General features: G+C 39.6%; 1 protein-coding gene across 1 annotated transcript in view; it reads left to right on the plus strand.

The window, feature by feature from the left end:
• The first annotated feature begins 4,185 nt into the window (after positions 1-4,185).
• Positions 4,186-25,906, plus strand: part of LOC129088845 (choline transporter-like protein 5-A) — a 38,252-nt gene continuing 16,531 nt past the window's right edge. The window contains exons 1-3 of the mRNA XM_054596086.1: positions 4,186-4,273; positions 19,033-19,081; positions 21,431-21,504. Coding sequence (XP_054452061.1) covers positions 4,186-4,273; positions 19,033-19,081; positions 21,431-21,504 — 211 coding nt within the window. The remainder of the gene's footprint in view (positions 4,274-19,032; positions 19,082-21,430; positions 21,505-25,906) is intronic.

The raw sequence follows: 25,906 nt of genomic DNA on the forward strand, positions 1-25,906 counted from the left end.
CTCACGGTTTGCCAGAACTTCCTTGAGGCCATTCGAAAGTCCTTCTCCATGGCCTCGCCAAACTCCTCCCACACCCGGGTTTTTGCCTCAGCAACCGCCGCAGCTTCAGCCCTTCTGGCCAACCGGTACCTGCCTGCTGATTCAGGAGACCCTCGGCCAACCAAGCCCGAAAGGCCTCCTTCTTCAGCTTGACGGCCTCCTTCACCGCTGGTGTCCACCAGCGGGTTCTTGGATTGCCGCCACGACAGGCACCAATCGCCTTCCGACCACAACTCCTAGCAGCAGCTTCCACAATGGAGGATTTGAACATGGCCCACTCGGATTCCATGTCCCCAGCCTCCCCGGGATGCACAAGAAATTGTTCCGGAGGTGGGAGTTGAAGACCTTGCGGACAGGATCCTCAGCCAGACGTTCCCAGTTCACCCTCACTACACGTTTGGGTTTACCGGGTCTGTCCGGCAGCCTCCCCCGCCACCTGATCCAACTCACCACCAGGTGGTGATCAGTTGACAGCTCTGCTCCTCTCTTCACCCGAGTGTCCAAGACATACGGCCGCAGGTCTGATGACACAACTACAAAGTCGATCATAGACCTTTGGCCTAGGGTGTTCTGGTACCAAGTACACTTATGAACCTCCCTATGCTCAAACATGGTGTTTGTTATGGACAGTCCATGACTAGCACAGAAGTCCAACAACAAAGCACCACTCGGGTTCAGATCGGGCAGGCCGTTCCTCCCAATCACACCCCTCCAGGTTTCTCCATCGTTACCCACGTGAGCGTTGAAGTCTCCCAGAAGAACTATGGAGTCCCCAGTCGGCGCCCTTTCCAGAACACCACCCAAGGACTCCAAGAAGGCCGCGTACTCCGAACTGCCGTTTGGTGCATAGGCACAAACGACAGTCAGAGACTTTCCCCCTGCGATTCCCAGTCGCAGAGAGGCGACCCTCTCGTTCTCCGGGGAGAACTCCAGAACAGCGGCGCTCAGCCGGGGGCTTGTGAGTATCCCCACACCCGCCCGGCGCCTCTCACCCTGGGCAACTCCGGAAAAGGAAAAAGTCCAGCCCTCTCCAGGAGTTTGGTTCCAGAACCGGTGCTATGCGTGGAGGTGAGCCCAACTATATCTAGCTGGTAGCGTTCCACCTCCCGCACCAGCTCCGGTTCCTTCCCCACCAGAGAGGTGACATTCCACGTCCCTAGAGCTAGTCTGTGATGCCGGGGGTCAGCACGCCCAGGTTTCCGCCCCAGCCTGCCGCCCAGCTCACATTGCACCCGACCCCAATGCCTATTGGCGGCACGATGTAGCTTTTTCGGGCTGGGCCCGGCCGGGCCCCATGTGCCAAGGCCCGGCCACCAGACGCTCGCCGGCGAGCTCCCCTACCAGGTCTGGCTCCAGGAGGGGGCCCCGGTTTCCCTATTCCGGGCGAGGTGCCACAACCTTGCATCGTCCGATTCATTGGGGTTTGGTGAATCGCTCTTAGTCTGACCCCTCCCCCGAGACCACTTTGCCTTGGGAGACCCTACCAGGAGCTATTGCCCCCGACAACACAGCTCTCACGATCACTGGGGCACACAAACCCCTCCACCACGATAAGGTGGCGATTCATTTGTTTATTTTGTGCAAAAAACAGAGCCATCATCAGCTTCCTGTTTTTTGGTTGGTAGTTTCTGGGATTCACGGAGTACAGAGCCCTTTTAGTTTTCTTGGTTTCACAGTCCACAAATTGTCCAAAACAAGGAAACATGCGTTTTAAATTTAAGGAACATAAAATATGCATGAATATAATATAATCAAATTTTCACATGTGACATCATCTGTCCCGGAACCCTCACATCGGAACAGGAAAAACTCCCCTAAAAAAATAGGAAGAAACTTATGGGAGAGCGACAGAGGAGGGATCCTTCTCCCAGGATGGACAGAATGCAATAGATGTCATGTGTACAGAATGAACAACATAACAGAGTTACAACACATTCAATGTATATGACATAAACTATTCATATAATCAGAGTAGTAAGCAGAGTAACGAAGGAAAAAAATAAGACAACTTATAATAACAGCAGCAATGAACATAGCAGAATTAAAATAATGATATAGGGAATAGTAATAGTAATGTGACTAATAATAATAACTGTAACCATTGTTAAAAAAACTAAATTCAAAACACAACATAGCACACATATTTTGTAAATTATACTGACTTGCTACATCCTGCTACATCTATAAATAAATAAATAAAATACAATGTCTAAACTCAAAGAACTAAATGACACATTACACCCAGAGAGAAATATCTTGAATGAAAAATTAATGGTGGACTGATCTCTGCTGGATTTGGGTCTGTCCACGATGGACTGGTCTCTGCTGGATCTTGGTTTGTCCACATTGGACTGGTCTCTGCTGGATCTGGGTCTGTCCACGGTGGACTGGTCTCTGCTGGATCTTGGTTTGTCCACATTGGACTGGTCTCTGCTGGATCTGGGTCTGTCCACGGTGGACTGGTCTCTGCTGGATCTTGGTTTGTCCACGTTGGACTGGTCTCTGCTGGATCTGGGTCTGTCCATGGTGGACTGGTCTCTGCTGGATCTGGGTCTATCAATGGTGGACTGGTCTCTGCTGGAGTCTGAGCTGAAGGAGTTCACCAGAATCCGACCCTGTGGCACCGATGACAAGCTTTAAGAATAACTATATAGAAACAGACAATCTTCTCTCTGATGATCTCGTTTGCTGATGGAGGTCATATAGAGGATCAGGACTATATCCTCACAGGTGTCGTTTAATTATTATACTTACACAGCTTCCATCTTTTATTCCTAGGTCTCATGTCTCTCTGTTTTCTCTATTCAGGAACTGAAGTTACCAAAGAGATAGATACACCTCAACTGATAGGTCAAGGGTTTTAGGTTAAATTTGGCAAAGTGTGATACGTGGCTTCAAATGCAGTATGTAATGATTTAGACGATAGACATTAAGATAATCATCACCAAGAGTACCTTAACAGATGACTCTTACAAATGAACACCCACAAATTGGAAATGTGTGTGAAACATTCCACACATCATCTTGAAAAATAGATATTATATTGCCTGTACTGTTAATGCCACCTTGTGGAAACTCTTGGCATGACATCTTTTGATCAAAATATTCTCTGAAGGACCCCGTCACAGGCTCCTTTTGTGGAGTGGATCTCTATAGTGAAGTGTCAGCAGGAGGAGAGAGAGTAATGCTTTGTATTTCAACTTTTTTCAGTCTACATGTGAGGCATTTATCAATATAATGTATAATTGTCATTAAATGTCAAATGTATGTACAACTAATTATTTGTGGGATCATATTGAAAATACCTGCCTCTTGATGAGATTGAATTAAAAACTGCTCTACATCCACAGACTTTACTATTTCTAAGTAAATCATTTCCTGATAAACGTGGAAGTGACTGATCAATACATCATGCAGTCTGACCTCCTGGTCTCAGCTTTGGATGAATGCAGAAGGAAGATCATGCTGAGTGTGTTACTGATGTTCTGCCTACAGGGGGCAGTAGAGCACTGATAGTCAAGGCTGAGCTGATGGAGAGAGCTCAGTGAAGCCTAATGAGGGAGTCAGTGACTTTAATGTAGCTGTATCATCATAATCATAATAAGACATGATGATGACCCATCCATCCATCTAGCTCCATGTTCATACACCTCCATCCCTCTAAACAGCTGACCTACTCAACAAACTGTTTGCAAAAATAAAGTGCTGAATTAATATAGTTTAATATAGTTTTTTTTCTTTATTAAAAAATACTATTTAAATTAGAATTTTGGCTCGTGACTGGTTTCTAGTTATTAGACTTTTGGTCAGATTTATTTATATTATATTATTAATATATATCTCAGTTGTTTTGTGAACTAAAACAACTGAGATATATATTTTTTAAAATCTAATCTGAATCTAAATAGCGGTCAGTGTAACTCTACAGGGCGAACAGGTGTAGCCCGGACAGCCACACTTTGGCCTGACGTCTCTGCAAAGGAGAGCGAGAGCGTATCGGAGTAGGTCTCCAGGAGTAGAGAGGGAGGGAGGAGAGGAGAGGAGGTGTGGAGCTGAGGAGCTAAGGAGTAGAGGAGCTGAGGAGCACTATAAACTACTCCATTAGCCGGTTTGCTTCTTCATTCCTCTGTCCCTTTGTCCGCAGACATGGCGCCCCGCCGGTACGCGCCGAGCGGTTCGGCCGCGGTTCAGAGCGAGACGGACGGTGGAGCCGCGCCTCCGGGTCACTACTACGGTGAGTACCCGGATTATAATTAGTAGTTTAATTAAGACATTATTACCTGCATTAGCTGACTAATTAAAAACAAAATAGTGACCACAAACTTATGGGAATGTAGTTTCTTGTTGATGAACCAAAATCTCTTTGACTAAATAGATTATAACATTTAAAAAAACCACGGCTACAATGTGTTGTCTCTAGTGACATCGTTACAGTGTGTGCATATTGCAACCATGCTCTGATGGGTCATATGCTTATAGAAATATTAAAAGAACCATATCCTGTTAAAGCAGCTTCAGTGTGTGTGTGTGTGTGTGTGTGTGTGTGTGTGTGTGTGTGTGTGTGTGTGTGTGTGTGTGTGCATCCTTTTCTCTTACTGGATGCAGTAACGTTACTTTCTCCTTTACTATTTTTTTCAAAGTTAAGTTTAATTGCTATTCCTAAAAACAATATAGACAGATTCATAACAGGTAGGTCTATTAGAAAATAAATACAATCTGTTTGAACACTTATTATAATTCATTATGGTTGAAAACATGTAATCAATATGCTCTCCTCAAAGCTATACTTTATTTAACTGTAGTGCAAAATTATACGATTTTCTGAGAAATTTGAGTTAGAACATTATTTTTCTCATCAAATATGACATCATAATTGTGTATCACAATATCTTGATATGATTCCATTAAAAGACGATCGATTATCACATTTCAGTTATTGCCCAGCATTAGCATTTTCATTAGTTTAATTTCTAGCTTTTCGAGACAAAAAAGCCCAATCTGAACCTATAAAAGAGTCAAACAAAGCATTGCATTATTAATGCATAACTAAACCACCCGTCCTCTGTAGGATGGTAGTAGTCACAGTGACGTCATCCGTTGGTTTGTGGACTGCAGCTTAAAAGCCTCGAGTTTGGCTTTATGGCTGTCGCCATCTTGTTTTTTTCTTTTGCAACCAGGAGTGACATGAGAGGGTGAAGATCAGTACAACCGAACGTTGAAGGATGAGGTTATATATCAAGTGGGTATGGTAGGGTTAAGTGAGGTTATTTTCTCATAGACTTCTATACAATCACACTTCTTTTTGCTACTAGAGGGGTCACACCCTGCTGGCCATTATTATAGAAATAATCCACTGAGTTACAGATGTCTCTGTTCAGATGTGAGTGTCAGGGACAAAGTCTCCTCCAAAACAGACCAATGGCATCAGGTGAAGGATCCAGAAAGTGTCATTCCACCGCGTGGCCACTATGTCAAGTTTTCTTTCATTTTTATTTTCTAGATGGAATTTCTAGAAGGAATATTGATTTTGCATTCCTTAAAACAGTATAGACAGATTCATAACAGGTAGGTCTATTAGATTATAAATACAATATTTTTGGACAATTATTATTATTATTCATTAAGGTTCAAAATATACAATTAACAAGCTCTTGTTAAATCTCCCAGACTCCATTGATACAAACAGTATTTTTACCTGGCTGATTGTAAAACACATTTCATTCAAACTCAACCAGAACAAAAGAAGACTCATCAAAGCCGTGGTGTTGGTGCTTTGTTCTGAGCAGACTGTGGTTATTTTGGTGAGCAGCAGGATAAAGATTAGCTGAGTATTACTGCGCACTAATGCCATCAGCTGACCTCAGGTCTGTTTATTTCAACAAGAAGGTTCATTACTCATCCCTTCTTGTTGTACATGAACTGCCTACTGTACACTGGTTTATCAAAAATATTTTTTTAAAAGATGTTGAGTGATAGAATATATTGTGTGTGTGTGTGTGTGTGTGTGTGTGTGTGTGTGTGTGTGTGTGTGTTTGTTTTACCTATATTGTGAGGACATAAATCTGTCATAGTCACATTGTGGTGACTTGCCGTCCTTTTGAGGACAAACAACTTATTATATAATTCATTACATTTTAGGTTGAAGCCTTGGTTTAAGGTCATGGTAAGGGTTAAGATTAGTTTGGTTAAGTCTCCAGGAAATGAATGTAAATCAATGTAATGTTCCCAAAAGCCATGAAAACAAAACTGTATGTGTGTGTGTGTGTGTGTGTGTGTGTGTGTGTGTGTGTGTGTGTGTGTGTGTGTGTGTGTGCGTGTGTGTGTGTGTGTGTGTGCGTGCGTGCGTGCGTGCGTGCGTGCGTGCGTGCGTGTGTGTGTATGTGTTGGTGGGAGGATCTGTCAGAGGGTAAATAAGTAAGATAAGTCCTTTATGACAAGACCTGGCTTAACAAACTCTCTCAGTATGTTGTGTGTGTATGTGTGTTCTGACAGATTTGATGAGCTGCTGCTTTATTCCAAAAGATATCCCTTTAAAATGTTTTGCTTTGAAAGTAAAGAATGTCAGTTACCATTAGAATGTGAACAATCTTGTCCCAGTGGTTTTGTAGTCCATGGAACTCCAACAGAGTTCCATGGACTTTAAGAGTGCTTTTGGGCCTTTAAAAAAGAGAAACAGTAGAACATAGATTAAAAAAGAGTAGAAAGGGATCGTTTTCCCCTTTCTGGACAACTTTGATTTTAGTATGAATGGAGTTATTCTCGTTTTGGAGCAAAAGGTATTTTGGATTGTTAATAATACAGATTAACTCGTTCATGCACAACAATTCAACACAAAGTCCGTTATATGAAAGCAAATAATCATAACATTTACAATGAAACAAGGAGAAATATAATGAGTGTTATGGTGGAATAATTGATAATTATGATTAACTGATGTAGTGAACAGCACAATTTACGGTTAAGCAGGATTATATTTTTAAAGCTGGACTTTAAACAAATTGACAGGCAAATTCAGGGATATTCATTGTGTTTAGACAGAATGAGTGTGTGTTAAAAAGATACATACAGCATGATGTACGGAAGCCCTCAGAAGCAAGTATGATAAATCCATTTTCTTAGTCTGATCTAAATTATTTTCTCTCCTGGGTTTATGACTTTAATTTATAATAAGGGACTTTTAACTGGTTCTGAAACAGTCTCAGTTTAGTCCTGATCCTTTATAAGACCTCCATCAGTAAACCAGACCATCAGAGAGAAGATTGTCTGTTTCGATACAGTTATTCTTAATGCTCCTCATCGGTGAAACCTGGGTCAGATCCTCACCAAAGCAGATGGAATCATAGAAGTTCAGCAGAAACTGACCTGCAGTCAGAGGAACCACAGGAGGAGGAGAGCTCTGTTCCCAGGATAAGATTTCTTAGTTCATTCATTGTTTTTTGAAATCAGTGAAACAGGTCAGAAAAAAGTTTGCCAGGATCATTTTTTAAGATTTTGTCTTGATACTAATTTCTTCATGCAATTTATACACAAGGTACATATTATATTGTGTGTTGTGTAAATTAAAGCTCACCTGGAAGAAAACATCAATACTTTTTGTCCTATTTAGAACATGGGATTGTGGTGCACTTCAACCTCTTGTGGGCAAAATGAGTGTTAAACACTTCGACAAAACAATCCCAACACAATAAAAATCACCAGGAAAAAACTTTTAGCGTATCGTTTTACAAAGATTATTCTGGTAAAACTTTTTTCACCTGTTCTTAAGTCATACACACAGGGGAGAAAACTATTTAGATCAGACTCAGAAAATGGATCACCAGAATGTTTTTCTCTCAGGGCTTCTGTGATGCTGTGAAGTTTGAAGTGAGTTTAAAAAACTGGGAACGAGCTGCTCACACAGAGTCATGTCAGAGACTGCAGAGACATCTATATATATTTAATATTTAAACATTTCTTCTCACACCGAGTCGGAGGGAAAATAAACAACACATCACACTGCCAATGGGACCAGCACTTAGAATATATGAACATCACAGGGTCTTTGTATTCTGGTTCCCTTGATGTTTGGATTCTAAACTCTAAACTATCTTGGAGCAGCAAATTAAATATAGAAGAGAGGAGATGAGAAGTAGAGAAGTCAGTGCAGAGGTAAGAGATGATGTACAAGTAAAAAGCAGTGCTGTGTATAATGGAGGATACTCATTAGAGAACTGTTGTCCACTGGACTCACTGACCAACAGTGAGTGGACCCAGTGGTTTTGTAGTCCATGGAACTCCAACAGAGTGATACGTCCTCCACCTAGTGGATCGCATTACACCACTTTCACATTATCTTGTTAAACTTTTATTCATATAATATCAATCAAAAGCTGAGATGTTTAAGGGGTATCTGTAATATACAAAAATTACCTTTTCCTAAAATACTGCTGGTGTTGGCATTTCAGATCTGACCCTGCAGTGCGTCATAGGAGCATCAAATGAGATATATCGCTTTAAGAGTGCTTTTGGGCCTTTGTGTGTGTGTGTGTGTGTGTGTGTGTGTGTGTGTGTGTGTGTGTGTGTGTGTGTGTGTGTGTGTGTGTGTGTGTGTGTGTGTGTGTGTGTGTGTGTGTGTGTGTTGGTGGGAGGATCTGTCAGAGGGTAGATAAGTAAGATAAGTCCTTTATGATAAGACCTGGCTTAACTAACTCTCTCAGTATGTTGTGTGTGTATGTGTGTTCTGACAGATTTGATGAGCTGCTGCTTTATTCCAAAAGATATCCCTTTAAAATGTTTTGCTTTGAAAGTAAAGAATGTCAGTTACCATTAGAATGTGAACAATCTTGTCCCAGTGGTTTTGTAGTCCATGGAACTCCAACAGAGTTCCATGGACTTTAAGAGTGCTTTTGGGCCTTTAAAAAAGAGAAACAGTAGAACATAGATTAAAAAAGAGTAGAAAGGGATCGTTTTCCCCTTTCTGGACAACTTTGATTTTAGTATGAATGGAGTTATTCTCGTTTTGGAGCAAAAGGTATTTTGGATTGTTAATAATACAGATTAACTCGTTCATGCACAACAATTCAACACAAAGTCCGTTATATGAAAGCAAATAATCATAACATTTACAATGAAACAAGGAGAAATATAATGAGTGTTATGGTGGTTATTTTTATTGGTACTTGTTTTGCTTTCCCTCACAAAATCATAATTTATTTAGTGTCATGTTTGTGTCCAACTGTAAATTCAATATTTATTCCCTTTTAGCTCCGTTTTGGTCTCCACCAACTCATGAGAGTAAAACTATCTGTCTCTTTACCAGCTAAATGCTCCACAGCTAGTCTCTAACTGAGTCCGTCTTCTGTGTGCTGCTGAGTTAGTAGTGAACAGTGACCTTCTGGAGCTTCGTCTCTGAAAACAGCTGCCTGCTGAGGCAGAAAACGACGCCACAAGAGCGATGACATAGGGGAGGGCGATACATTGAAGCTACTGGCGGTACGGCATGATCCACGCGGGATGTAGTGGCGTTCTAGCAAGGATGTGCGTATGAAGAATATAATTTTGTGTCAGGAGGGAAAGAACGTGGAGAGAACGAAAGAAGTGAAATGCTAAAGCGAGCGATGGACGATTCATTTCCCTGTCGCTCTTAGATCAGATCTCCCTGATGAACATCAACCACACTTCCTCCCCGCTCTCCTGCCTGGTGGGGCCAGTTTCATTGATAAAAGTGGAAGCATATTGTTGCCTGCCATTACACATTATACTGTATACACCATGTTAACCACAGGTCATTACATGCCCCATTTTACACGGCTATTATTCGAATTCTGGCTTTTATTTGAGAATTAACCCTTCACTAAGTCCCGCCCCTCAAACGCAGTCTGGCCAATCATAGCGTAGCAAACTGACCAGGGCCCGACAACTTTCAGACTCCCATCAACGGTTACAGATATTCGTCATCTTAAGGCTGATTTAGTGGATTTGGAGCTCGTCATGGTTAAATGTGGTTAAACACATGTTGCTTTAGCTCTTTAATGATTTTAGCAGTGAATACAGAGGGACAGTGTTGTTCCTTCATTTCATTATCTTGTGTCTCCATCACAAGGTGATGTGGTTCTCTTTTACTCTGTGATCTGTAGCTTCTATTTTTATCTTCTTTAACCTCTTTAATTGCCTAATCAGTTTGACATTTTCGATATATCCTTCAAACACATATTGTAAACTCTTCTGTCTGCTTCTCTCTGAAATTGCTTTCTTCGTTTAAAAAAAACCGTAATACTATTTATGCAGGGAGTGAGTGTGGCTCCATGGCAGCAACATATTACAGTGTTTCACAAAGTTTCAAGCTACTCTCTGACTTTAACTGACTTCAAGCATAAGCAGATTGGCCGTGTCTGCGGGCTCTTGCTATAAAAACAGATCTGAAGGTAGCTGAACTCACACACACAAACAGTAGCACACACTAGTAGTAAATACTTGATTTGAGTGTGGGTGTCTGTGTGTGTGTGTGTGTGTGTGTGTGTGTGTGTGTGTGTGTGTGTGTGTGTGTGTGTGTGTGTGTGTGTGTGTGTGTGTGTGTGTGTGTGTGTGTGAATGAGAGCGATCTGAATTCCAGATTTCTCCCTCTGTATATGTTACATAACAGATCTGCCACTGGAGACGGAAGGCTGTAAGCACAATGTGTCTGTGTCTATAGTGTTTGTGTGTGTGTCAGTGATGACAAAGGTGATAGAAAGGGAAAAGAGCAGACAGCTACACACAATTCACACTTTCTGAAATACTGCCGATAAATCATGGAATTGTATAAGTGCACCTTGAGAGTTTCCAGTTTAATTTACTGTGTTTCATTGAGCAGAGGTTACTTTACAACCTCTCATGGCTCACAGCTGAGGATGAAACATAACTTTTTAAAGACGTGTTCAGATAGCGTCAAGTACTCACCTACGTTGAGTCTGGTTTCTGTATACCTCCTGAATGGATGAATGGATGAATGGATGGACTGTTGTATTAATGGATGGATGTACTGATGGATGGATGGATGATGGATGGATGAATGGATGAATGGATGGACTGTTGGATTAATGGATGGATGTACTGATGGATGGATGGATGGATTGACTGATGGATGGATGGATGGATGATTGATGGATTGACGGATGGATGGATGGATGGATGGATGGATGGATTGACTGATGGATGGATGGATGGTTGGATGGACTGATGGACTGATGGATGGACTGATGATGGATGGATGGATGGATGGATGGACTGGTGGATGGACTGATGGATGGACTGATGGATGGATGGATGGATGGATTGATTGACTGATGGATGGTTGGATGGACTGATGGATGATGGAAGGACTGATGATGGATGGATGGATTGACTGATGGATTGACTGATGGATGGATGATGGGTGGATTGATAGACTGAGGGATGGATGGACTGATGGATGGATGATTGATGGATTGACTGATGGATGGATGGATGGATAGACTGATGGATGGATGACCTGATGGACTGATGGATGAATGGACTGATGGATGGATGGATGGATGGATGGATAGATGAATGGACTGATGGATGGATGGATGAATGGACTGATGGATGGACTGATGGATGGATGGATGGATGGATGGATGGATGGATGGATAGATGAATGGACTGATGGATGGATGGATGAATGGACTGATGGATGGACTGATGGATGGATAGACTGATAGATGGATGACCTGATGGACTGATGGATGGAGGACCTGATGGACTGATGGATGGATAACAATTAATAACATTAAATCCTGAGCTCCTCAGCGCCACTAGGAAGCCATGACTCTGTGAAACCCCGACTGAACTGCAGGCTGCGGAACACAGAGAAGAGAGGTTGTAAAAATGAAAGAATTTATTATATATAGCATGTGGAGCCTCCATTTTCCCCCCAACATGTTAACACAAATGGACACTTGGAAAAATGTTGAATATATAGATTCCATTATATTCAAAAAAATTTAAATACAGTACCAGTCAAAAGTTTGGACACACCTTCTCATTCAATGTTTTTTCTTTCTTTCTTTATTTTATTTTTTTTACATTGTAGATTAATATTGAAGACATCCAAACTATGAAGGAACACATATGGAATTATGTGGTAAACAAACAAATGCTCAACAAACCAGAATATGTTTTATATTTAAGATTCTTCAAAGTAGTTGAATGAGAAGGTGTGTCCAAACTTTTGACTGGTACTGTATGATGATCAAAAAAAAAATAATTCAACAGTTTTATTTTTTTTAGGATTTAGGACATGCTAGCTGTGTTATACTGCACAGAATACATTTTTGAGTTATCTCTACTTCTAGCCATATTTACTTACATCATTTTCTAGTAACATTATATTGTTCAACACTCGACTGCTATTTGATATACTGCCCTTCAACCTCTCTCTTTCGCTCTCTCTCTCTCCATCCCATGTACTCGTCGTCCTCTCTCACCCCGTTTACTCCATCGCTCTTCAAATGTCCTATCTCTTGTACTGCTGAACAATCTGAATATATCTACATCTCATCTCTGTCTTTGTTCCCCACCTCTCTGTTTCTTTCTGCCTTTTCATCAATTCTGTCTCTTCAGGAAAAGTCCTCCACACACACACACACACACACACACACACACACACACACACACACACACACACACACACACACACACACACACACACACACACACACACACACATACACACACACTTGTAAGTCCTCTGTGATTCTCAGAAGGACCGTCTGACAGGCAGCCCCCTGGGCTCGCTACATTTCAGCTTCCGTCTCTTGTGCTTCCTTTGTAGACCAGTACTCACTCTAGTAAATAAGTGTGTGTGTGTGTGTGTGTGTGTGTGTGTGTGTGTGTGTGTGTGTGTGTGTGTGTGTGTGTGTGTGTGTGTGTGTCAAAGAGGAGTGCATCTAAACTCTTCTTTTAGTCAAACAGTAGTCCCTAATTTCTCTCTGTATCTCCATCTTTGTATCTATTACCAGTCATCAGATACAAAAAAGCCTGAGTAATTGTGGTGGTGTTGTTTCAGGTACCTGAAAGAAGATAAAATAGAATCCAGAAAGGTCAGTTTTGAGTTTCTGATCCAGGAGTATGTATGGAATATCTCAAATGTGTAAGAGTCATGTGGCTGCCATGAGCTTGTGTCAGTGCGATCTTCTTTTTGTGCTCCAGCATACTCTTAAAGCAAACTTAAAGGCCTTGTCAATTAAATGAAATTTCAATCTTTCTATTTGTATAGCCCAATATCTGTAATTTGCCTCGGAGGGTTTTACAAACTCTACAGCATATGGCATCCTTTGGCCTTGAACCCTCGCATCGGAGAAGGAAAAACTCCCACCAAAAATCCTTTAATGGGGAAAAAGGCATGATTTTGTAAAACGTATTCATACTTTAATTTCCAGCAAGGTTGGTTTTCTTTTTACAGGCCGTCCTAAAAAGGACCATCAAACCTCTATATACAAAATGCAGCTGCTTAAAGGAACCAACCACTTTGCTCCAATACTTAAGTCCCCACACCGACTTCCAGTCACAGAATGGACCTTAAAGCACTGTTGCTGGTTTATAAATCATTAAATGGAGCAAGAATACTCCCCAGATATGTTTCAGCAGTACACACCTGCTAGACCCAGGGTGAAAGTAGACGGAAGTTAGTCATTGCTACTACCCCAACCTTCATATTGTTGAAGCCTATACAATTTTAATAGATAAAATATGACAGATAGATACATGTTTGCCATGGATCCTAAATTAAAGAATAACACACTATCAGGGGAGTATGGATGCAGTCATTGTAAAGGATACAGACACAGATTTCCTCATGTGTTTTTATTTTACACAACATGTAAATCAGCTAACTTTCCTTAAATGATAATAATCTGTTTGTTTTTTTCTTCAGATGACATTAAATACATAAGTAGTAATGTGTTGAAGAAATAAATTAACATGTTGCTCGGATAGTTGTTTCTTACACTAGTTTATTTAGTCTGTGCCACAGATTAATTTGTGAATGTTGACAAAATAATTTTATCATTTTATTTTATTTTGAATTAACAACCTAATTCATCAAAAGCAGTAGAACAGTTTACAAGCACTGTGTGTGTTGATGAAGTAAAAATGTGCACACACACCATTATGTCAGAAGAGTTACAGAGTGTCATTCACTTGCTGCCAAAACCCCACAGGCCTCAATATCAGACAGTGAGCTGCAGCAGAAGCTAACATTAGCTAGCAGCAGACTAAACAGTGTTTACAGAAAAGGCAGCGAACACGCATTAAAAACCTGCAGGTCTGTGCTGGACACAAACACAGCAACACTGGAACAATTAAGATTCAGTTATTAACAAAACTGGAGTGGAATTTGCTGCTCACAGAGGGCAGGCAATGGTGCGTTCAGGTGCTCCTCAGATGGTCCCATTTCCAGAGTTAGGAAGTCATTCTTCTAACTTCAGTGTGTTCATGTGCTTTGACACGTTAGCTATGTCTCACTCTTCGTTCCGATTTGAAGAGGTGTCACAGGAATTTTCCCGGTTTGGAGCTAATTATTCTGATTATTCTGAAACTAAATGAATGAAACACACATGCAATGTTAAATGTGAAACATACTGCAACACATAAAACAAACAGACAAACAGAGCTGAAAACATAACCTCCTTTGCGGAGGTAAGTAATTGTATATTGACCTAACGTTAGCAGATGTTAGGTCACTAACCATATTTGAACTAACCATATGTGGAATGCGGGGTAGGATTAACGTAGAGATGCCGTATACAGCTTTGAATCATTAGACAGTGGGATGTTTTTTATTCTGACATTAACAGAGACTCAATTTCAAAAAAGAAAAAGCTCTTTTGGCAATTTTTTTGCAACCATAAGTGACATGAGAGGGTGTAGCAAAGTACTACTGAACGATGAATGAGACATATTTAGTCGACCAAAATGTTACAATCAACTTTCATGAAGTGAAAACACACTGTTTAAAGGGTTAAAGTTCTAAGACAAAATAACTGACAACGCCCTGGTAACAAACTGTTAATCACGAGGTAGCCTCGCCCTTAAGCATACCTTGCTTTATGGTCTATTTGATTCTAGATGGACCATAATTTACTAAATGAACATCATGCTGTATTGAAGAATACTTTAAACTAGAGATTAAGACCATAAACTCATGTTTACAATGTTTACTGAGGTTCAATCAAAGGTGCCACCACCTGATGGACATTAGAGAGAATGCAGGTTCAAGATACTTCAGCATTGGGTTCACTTTTCAAAAGAGGAGGTTGATGCCTCTGAAGACAGGCTGGAATCTGATTGGATGTTAGATAACAAAGCATGACTTTGATTGCTGACAGGAAGCAGAAGGATGAAATGTTTTTCTCCCTGTAAATATTTCCTGTTAGCCCTGAGATGTAAATTTGAAAGGAAGTGTGTGTGCGCTCTTCCTTTCATAATGTGTGTATGTGCCTGTGTTGTCTCTTTGAGAGAGTTTTATTTCTCTGTGTGTGTGTTTGTGTGTAGCCATGAAGTATGATGCAGCTGATGCTTTAATCTTGACAAGTATCGTCTCATTTCTATATCTTCATCTTCAAGAACACTCAGCGTCTCTGCGAAAGGAGGGAGGAAAAAGATTCTGAAAGAGAGAAGAGAGAGAATAAATTACAGTCTCATTTACATGTTCAGCTGTAAACCTCAGCTGTCCAAATAAAGTCCCATAGCACTACACATCACATTATGTATGTAAGGTGTTGGCAAGTCCCAAAAAGCTGGTAGTGTCACCAATTATGCTGCATTAGACATACAGTTACAGTTTATAACTTCAGTTTATGATTAAGTTAGAGTCTTTGATTGAGTTTAGTTGTTGATTTTATTTAGTTTCAATCCAGACGGCAGACGACAAAAGCATGCATATAAATATACAAACGTTATCAGCTCCTGTTAATGTGACCATCCAAAGTATAGCCGCAGCTTAAGTCAGTAACCACATGACTAAAGTTTCTTGGGGATGTTGAAAAAACATACGAAATCCGGATTGATATTTTGAAAATATTGTAAATAAAACAGGTGATTCATGCCACATATCTGTAAAGTTCCTGGTTCAAAAGGAACCTCAAATGTTCAACATTGAATGAATATAAAAAACAAAAATAAATAATCGTATGAATTAACTGTATAAACTATATAAATAAACCAACAATTTGTGAGGATGAAAGAAATTATTTAAACTAATTACATTACATTTCAATCATCATTTTTATGACATTATAGACATTTTATTTTAAAAGTGCCCTTTTTCTGTATTTATTTCATCATGACATTTTTCACAATAAGTTTTATTTCATAATGTCACTTAATTAGTGATGACACCGCCCTCTCACCTTTCAGCCATTCAAGTACCCCCATGCCTTTCTTTAGCTAGCAAGCGCAATAACTGCTACCAAATTTAGCAACTACAATGCCAGCGTTATTCTAAATCAACCTACTAGATGCTGCTGTGAATGAACACAGTACACAGAGACAGTTACTACACTACTGTAGCTTTAAAGACTCAGCTTAATAAGCCTGGTCATCCTACCTAGTTAGCTAGGCCATGTTATTACCAAGCATCAAACAGAAGAGTCTGTGTTAACAGTGTTAGCTAACTTCCATTGACTTGAGCATTCCCAGAGAAAGTCTGTCTGTCTTGTTGATCTTCAACCCTTTGAAGGAAACTCTGATTTACTCTTAATTCTACTCTCACATTGTAAAATAAAAAACAATATTTATGAAGTATTTAATATTAAACACTTTGGTGCTCCATAGATTTGAATGTCCCTCTTTCCTTCCTTATTTCCTGTCTGTCTCTACGGTGACAACCATCCAACTCCAACCATCCTGGTTAAGAGTAGTGCATGTGGCCATAAATAAAGACCCAAAACATTTTACAGTTTGGTGCAGCAGAATGTGAAATAAGCTGTGGACAGACACGGAGATGCATGCAGGCAAACACCCTCTCACGCACACCACATGAGGTATTAATAAGGAATAGGTATAATGTTGATAATGAATCATTTTGAGAAAGAAGTGCTGATAGAAGTAGGTTTTGACATTTCATTGTATTTGAATTAACTGTGGCGTCTTTTGAGAACTCCTGGTTAAATTTCCAGTGAGATATAAATGAAAACATGCAACATACAGTACCAGTCAAAAGTTTGGACACACCTTCTCATTCAATGGTTTTTCTTTATTTTTATTTTTTTTTACATTGTAGATTAATATTGAAGACATCCAAACTATGAGGAACACATATGGAATTATGTGGTAAACAAACAAATGCTCAACAAACCAGAATATGTTTTATATTTTAGATTCTTCAAAGTAGTTGAATGAGAAGGTGTGTCCAAACTTTTGACTGGTACTGTATGTTCTGTATTCCAGAAGCTGTAGTAAGAAAACCAATTGTGTGATTCAGTGAGATAACTGCATTGGTAGTGTGTCTCAGCCTATTGAATAAGACATGAGACCTACAGCATGCCCTCGTTCCCTGTTCCATAAACCAGCTGTACAGTTTTCATGTCAACATACAGAAACCCATGAGGCTTCTGACAAGAGGCAGAACTTTTGTCTCCCATACAAAGACAAACATAAACTGTCTGAATTAGCCCTATCACAATAACTACTTTTGTTGGACAAGATATTGTCCCAGAAATAATTGCAATCACCGATATTATTTAAGTGTGAAGCCCAATTTATTCCAGGGATATAATTATAACATAATCATAATCATCATATATATATATATATATATATATATACATATATATACATATATATAGATAAATAAATATATTAATTCCAGTAAACTCCAGTAAATTTATAAAAATATGCAGACATTGGAATTCGATTGTGAAAGCTCATATCCATACATTGTACAATAAGTTAGTTACACAAAAAAGTTATATTATCAAATAAAAAATTATGAGTACCAAAAAGTAATTTTCTACTTAATATTTCATTTCTATTTCTGTCTGTAATGGTTGCATTTTATGGATCGTATAAACATGTAAACTCCACCATTGCCTAAATTGATAATTTTGCTTATTGTGATGTCATTTTTTGTATCTCCAAATCCTTCATATCTGTAAAATCTGTACAACCTAAGCTTAAAGGTTACGTCAATAAACAATAAACCACAATATATATATTGAACCAAAAGCTTCTAAACAACATATTTCATAACGCTCCAGTTATTTGAACTGTGCACATTTTTCAGTTTTTGAGATTTAGCTCATGTTTACGTTTTAGGCATTTTGTTTACGTTGCATCATCATCATCATCATCATCATCATCATCATTGTATGTTCCTGCAAAAGCTGTAAAGAGAATGAATGCTTTAGCTGTTATGGTTTTTGGTTTGATCAAGTATCATCAGCTTTTTTACTAAAGTGTATGCCAATTATGTTTTAATTTTATATTTACATTCTCCATGATCACATTAATTAAAAATATAGCTTCACATACATAGAGTTCAATCCATAGAGTTCAACCCACAGAGCAGCAGGAACAGAGACGGATTATTTAGCAAAGCTTATAATATTTCTACTATTCTTTTTATACTTTTTATAGTGCACTATTTTACTGCAAATCCAGATTCAGGAGCCAGTCTTTTAGCAGCAGGCAGAATGCCCGGTGAAGTGCATGTGATGACTGTTCCATCATAGTGCTCCCAGACCCACTGCTGGTCCAGCTTCCTGTTAGGGTCTGAACGTTTGCAACTTATTCCTGATTTCAAATAACTGATTTTTGACGGACCCGTTGGGTACAGTTGATGTTGTGATATTTTCAGTGAAACAGAAGTGTGCGAGTTATACTGCAGGTGGCTTTTTGCCTGACAAAGAACATTCGGATGGAGGCTTGAGATGTTTGAACAACAGAGCTGAAAATGATTTGACTAAAGCCTCAGCACCTGTTCACTATTTTGCTCTCCTTCTTTTCTTCTTCCAGGAGAACCACACAAGTTTGATCCATCCTTCAGAGGTCCAGTCCGCAGAAGGTAATTCCATACTTCCATATTTGCAAAACAGCAGAGATGATTATTATATATACTATATTCTGTAATACGAATATGAATATATGCCCACACTAAGCCAGCCAATTCTTACAACACTGTGTCTTCACTAGTATTTCAGTGATATTCCAGGACAAAGCTAAGCAATGGGAAAACAGCTAAATCTCTTCTTCCTGGTCCTTTTTTCAGTCAGGATGACCCTGCTATACAACTGAGCCACAGTCGCCCCTCTGCTAGTTCAATTTAAATAGTATATTTTCTGTGTTATTATGACTTTCAGACACATAAACTGTCAAAAACTGGGACAGGGACTTGTTGTTCTCCCAGTGACGTCCTCAATGTTTAATGTGTCCTTTGGAAAACCATATTCCATAAAGGTAGTTCTTCTAAGTTCATAATCAGTTCACATGTTTGAATCTTGGGCTTACCCGAACCTGTTCTTGTTAAGACTCCAACACATTCATTATTTATCAAATTTAGAATAAAACACTATTTGTGAGAGTGGATAAAATAACTGTACATTCAGTGTTGAAGAACTTAAGTTTGAACGTTTGAAGAGATGTAACATTTAAGTAAAAGATGGTGTTTGATGAAATGTATCAAACACTAGGTATAGTCATTCTAATATTCCACTATTATTACGAATATGATAATATTCTAGATTTGGTATTAACATCGTGTTCCGTTTGGATATTCTGAATAAAGGCATGGTCACACATGCATGAAAAGAACATTTCCCTCCTGTTCACTTTCAGCAAGAAAACATTTGCTTTCAGGGTCGAAGCAAATTTCCATCTTCACATTTCAACTTTGGTGAGCTTTCAATGTCAATATCAGCTTGGAAGCCAATGGCACCTCGCCTTATTCTGAATGTAGCATTTTACATTAGGACATGTGGGATATATCAATATTATTTTGGTTTTAGAAGCTTTTTTTTACATTTATACAGCGCATTAGTTATATGCCTCTCAATTGGTTTGGTAGTTTACCACAGAGATTCATTCCCAAAAAGAAAGCCCATATTTCTTGTCGGAAGGAGAATTCCACCTACTCTTAAACATTATGAGGGACTTGGATATCAACAGGTTTTGAGCAAATATCGCAACGCAAATATCGCAACGCAAATATCGCAACACATCTTTTTACGAAGGTGGTTGAGGGAATGAATGACGGAAGCTGTGTTCAAACAGTTTACCAATTAAACGAACATTAACCTGAATATAGATGGCTGCGTTTTACCAGGAATATTAGTGTAATATTCATACGATCTGAAGACAACAACAACAAAGATATAAAAAGCAGTGACTAATCAGAGCAGACTGGGCTTCTTCAGGAGGGCTCTTAAAGAGACAGGCGCTAAAACGGAGCGTTTCAGACAAAGTTGAATACAGGTGTATTCCGAAAGACAGTATGTGCAAAATGAAGTGTTTTAGTAGAAACCCAGTATACAAGTATGAACCTGAAAATGAGCGTGATATGTCTTCTTTAAAAGAACATCGGAGGTACCCTGACTTTAAATCCCTAGTATTGCTAAAGCTCCATAAACAGTGGATCTACACTTCCCATAATGCAACTTGTATTTTAAAATCCTCTCACCCAGTTTGTAAGCTTTCTGAAATAATGTTTTAGTCTCCACACCCAGACTGAAATAACAGTGACGATGCCACCAGAATCTTTTGAAAATGTCCATTACCGAGGGAACACACCGGGTTTGGAGGTCTCAATTAAAGCTACATTTCTGGTGAATCAATCTGTAGCTGAATGAGTTTTCCCCACATCAACCAGAAATCTGACTTCAGTCCTCAAAGTAATTAGCTTTCACACACACAGAACACACACACATTCTCACAACAACACACACGTATAATTTTGATCTATAATTGCATCTTTCCAGCCGTGCGACTGGGAGGAAATCCGCAGTTGTTCTCTGACGCGCCATCTATAATTTCTCTCTCACTCCTTTCCTAAAGAGGAATAACCTCTTATTCATTAAACTCTGAGCTCTCTTGCTCTGCTCGGAAACTTTTCCTCTCATTTGGTTTCTCTTTGTCTTTATCTTGCCCTCACCAGAGCCAGAGGCCCCAATAATTAAAGAATAGAAAAATACTTTCTTTACAGTAGCAGCATATGTATCACGTGATCTCTTCACAGTTACTTCTCTAAACACTACAATGTTTGCCTCATGATGATTTTCAACCAGATTCACAGTTGTATACTAACCTGTATCAGAATATAGTCAATAAAGAATAATATTCATAAAAGTCACAGTAGTAAAAACTGTTTTGTGAAGATTACTGCTGTGGTTGACAGCTTGTTTCATCTCTGTCTTTTCAGAAGCTGCACTGATATCTTGTGTTGTTTGATCTTCATCATTGTCATCCTTTCATATGTGGCCCTGGGGATAGTGGGTGAGTGAGTCTACACACGCACACAGACACACACACACAAACACACACACACACACACACACACTGAGTGTGGGAAAAAGCCTCTTTGATCAGTCTCTTCTTGCAGAGCATTCTCTGGTGGATACACACACACATACAATCTTTTTTTTCTTGATCTCTCAAAATCTTAGCTACACATACACCATAATACTGTGGACAGTAAGTAGAGCTGTGCTGACCTCTATAGGTGGGATGTTCTCACAGTGTTTCACTTTCACAAACAATGCGAGGGCTGATTATTCAACTGTTGGGATATTCCTTTGTTGGGGAGGTATTTGGTGATTCAGATATTTGTTTGTTTGGTGTATTTCACAGGGGGGTCTGTGGGTAATGTGTTTGTGATGTTAACACTAGTTGCCTACTTTTCTCTTCTTTCTTATGTTCAACGTCATGCTGCTACTAGTTCACTAGTTCATTGATTGCGAATGTGGTTGTTTGATGGATGAAAAAAACAAACACAAAAACCCCTTAAAGCTTTTTTTGCAATTGCTTAAACACAATTTGTGTATCTATGGACCTCTTCTTTGTTGAAACACTACACACCCAACACGTTCTCACCCCAACGGGTCAAATACAGCAGCTTGGTCAGTGACCGAAAGCTTCATCCGACGATGCTCTCCTCTTGTGTCAGTTTTAGACACGTCAAGATACACTTGTTGCATGCACGGTGACTTTTCAAAATAAGAAGTAAGGTTTAGACAACAAAACCACTTAGTTAGATTTGGGAAATGCTGACTTTTTCACATGACAAAATGCAACTTTCACATTGTGTTTGACATAGGACACGAACAGCAGCCTGTGTTTGTTAGATCCATCTACGTCTCTTGCAAGAACAAACACTTTATTCACAACTATATAAACTCTTCTGAAAAAAAGACGTGTTTTTCATCACAACTTTACACACAAACAACAAATAAAAAGCTATTTTCACATGCCGAGTGCACACTGATGTCTAGTAGTATAAAACACTACTGTCTAGTCAGGCTTTCTCATGTGTAACATGCATTATATATAGACTATGAACACAAATGCAATGTGTTTATTCTCAATACTCATAAACTCATAACAGTACCAGATACAATTACTTAAACTGAAGATAACCTGAACATATTGCTGTATTGTACTGTAAACTAAACACAGCATTTTGTAATTATAGTCGTCTAACTCTCCAACATCTTCCTCCATTGTTGTTCACAACAAAGAGCAAACCTGAATCCTAGCTCTGATTTCTAAGTAATCTTATTGGATACAGGTGTCTTCACAGGCGCAGTCTTGGTGTATTTGATCAATAACTGTGTTTTAGTTGTTAATAACGTGTCTAATTTAGATAATATTTAACAATATCACAGTGTGTTCTCAGTTCATGAAAGTGTTTAGTTGACTTTAATATCTTTGGCGCCTAAAAATGTATTTTTCAGCATTCTGCTGTACTTAGCTCCACCCCCTCTTGGTTCACTTCTGGTCTTTTAAACTGTAGTCCACACACCAATGGGTGATGTCAAGGTGACTACTTCCACTTCTTATATAGAGTCTTTGGTTTCTATCAACAATCGATCAAAAACAATCTGTGTCTAATGGGAAAGGTGTCTCGTAGTGACGAACCCATGGAGATTTATCACAGAGCTTTTTATCTTATTTTGGACCACGGTTTCGTTATTCTGACTTGCAAACTCTGTTCTCTATTAAATAACCTAAAGCAACCATTGACCATGCCTTTGAAGATATGGACCAGACGACTGTTGTTTAATGTAGTTTTTCTCCATTTCTTTCATTATCTCTGTCTCCCAGATCAACTTGTTTTCCTGTTTTTTTCATGTCTTCCTGTGACCTGATCAAATGATTGTATAACTGGACGGTGGTTCAGAGGAGGAGATGAAATAAGACATATTGGGAAAAGAGAGGAGATAAAGAAAGAGATGAAGTGAAGGGGGAGAGACAGTGCACTGCTGGGAGGCTTATCTCAGAGATAGAGGAGGTGTGAGAATCCGAGGCAGCGGAGAAGACAATAAGCCAGCAGAAATCAGAACAGAAATCTCTTTGTTGCCAAATGTTCACCGGCCCCAGAAGTCACAGCAGGAAGCCGAGGAGGAAGCTGAATTAAAGCATTTGATGTTCTGGAGCACAGCTCCATGTGAAACCGTCAATGGAGTCCAATTTCTACCTAAGCAAGTCTTTGCTTAATGCTGACCCACTAAAACTCTGATACTGTTCAGACACATTTAAAGCTATAGCTTACATTATCCAAGGTTTTCATATTGAATCTACGGTAGCCCTAAGAGCTCAATGTACTGCAACTTAAAAAAAAAAAAAGGAATTCAAACAAATAAAAAAAATACAGAAACACGCTGCAAATACATAAAACACGGCCAAATACAGAAACGAGCTGCAAATACCCAAAATCCAACCTCTGCTCATTGCCCACAGTCTTTGTTTAAAGCTGTACTACAATACTGTTAAGCCAATTCAAAAGCCCCAGCTGCAGCTGCAGTCAAACAGCAGGCAGAATTGCTGCATCAGCATTGGAGGAAAATGACATCATCTGTGTCCCAACAGGCAGTCCTTGAATCCCATTTACTAGTATGATATCACCCAATGGTGAGATCACTGGGAGCTTTCACAGTCTGATGCAGATTTCTTTTTCCTTACTTTCTTTTACTAAGATGTGCAAAAATTCCCAAACTATTCAATAATCCTGTGGAATTGTTCTTTTTAATATAATTTGCATATGTGTGATAACCAGGCAGCAAACTCTGAATAGTGAAGCCAATGCTGAAGTACTTTTCTCTCTACTGACCATCAGGGGGTGACTCCTCTGATTGTATAGAAGTCTATGAGAAAATGACTCTACTTCTCTCTTGATTTATTCCCTCAGTAAACATTGAGTTTATGGTCTCAATCTCTAGTTTCAAGTCTTCTTCAATACAGCATGATGTTAATAAATGATAATAAATGTTAGTAAATGATGGTCCATTTATAGTCAAATAGACCATAAAGAGGAGTATGAATTAGGGCGGGGCTACACTGTGATTGGCAGGTCTCTACCACAGTGTTGTCCGTGTTTTGGTCTTGGAACTTTAACCCTTTCACAGTTGTTTTCAGTTCATTAAAGGTTAGTTGTAACATTTTGGTCCACCCTCTATTGTCACTATTGGTTGCAAAAAAAAACAAGCTGGCAATGGCTAAAATAACAAACTTCAGGATTCAAATCTGTAGTCCACAGCCCAATAGGTGTCATTACAATGACCACGTCCACTTCTTATCTACAGTCTGTGATGGTAACGGTCAAAGGGTTAAAAAAGCTGCTAGAGGCAGAAATGCCTGGTGATACATACCTGCTAGCACCACTACAATCTATTGAGACTTTTAAGATAAGATAAGATAATCCTTTATTAGTCCTGCAGCGGGGAAATTTACATTTACATTTTGCTGGAGCTGCTAATGCTACTCCTACCACCTCTCCTATTCCTGCTCCTATAGAGCCCCCACTATAAACCACAACTGCTCCTATTGCCAGTACCTCATAATGTGTGTGTGTGTGTGTGTGTGTGTGTGTGTGTGTGTGTGTGCGTGCGTGCGTGCGTGCGTGCGTGCGTGCGTGCGTGCGTGCGTGCGTGCGTGCGTGCGTGCGTGTGTGTATGTCTTACTGGGGTCTACTGGTAATCACCCTTAAAGGAGGACATGATCCACTAATCCCATAGTCCACACAGACATTCATGCAATCACCATACTAGCCATCTTTTCTACACACGCACACTTTCACCTGTGTACTGTGATTGTTGATACATAGTCACACACACTCACAGGTGCACACACACACTCTTACACAAAGAATCACTCCACTCCAGCTCTGCTACTACTAAACACTGATGACATCATTCCTGATGACATCACCCTGTCTCTCACTCTCTCTCTCCCTCTCTCTCTCTCTCTCTCTCTCTCTCTCTCTCTCTCTCATGCACCATCTGCACCTTGTACTTAGCCCCCATGTCTTTTTTGTCTCATCCCTCCTTCCTTCATCTGAGCCAAACACCCACATGTACACACACACACAGTATAAACACCATCTCCGTTCTCTTCACTCTCTCCATTGTCATTAATTACACCTACCATTTCACTGCACTGTAGATAGATGGATGTCACCATGATGAGATGGTTTACTAGTTAGGAAAGGCAGGTGATTAGAAGCCAATTTTCCCACACAAGCTAATTTCTTTGTTTAGAGAGGATAGTCAATTTCTCCAATCCCCAATCCACCACTAGCGAAGAAAAACACAGGCTATCAAACGCTCTTCATCAGTTCATTTTTAGAAAACATCTTCCATTCCAAAAGAAGGAGAAAAAAAAGGATTTCAAACTGTTAGTT

The sequence above is a fragment of the Anoplopoma fimbria genome, chromosome 3 (assembly GCF_027596085.1).
Source record: "Anoplopoma fimbria isolate UVic2021 breed Golden Eagle Sablefish chromosome 3, Afim_UVic_2022, whole genome shotgun sequence".
NCBI classification, from domain to species: domain Eukaryota; kingdom Metazoa; phylum Chordata; class Actinopteri; order Perciformes; family Anoplopomatidae; genus Anoplopoma; species Anoplopoma fimbria.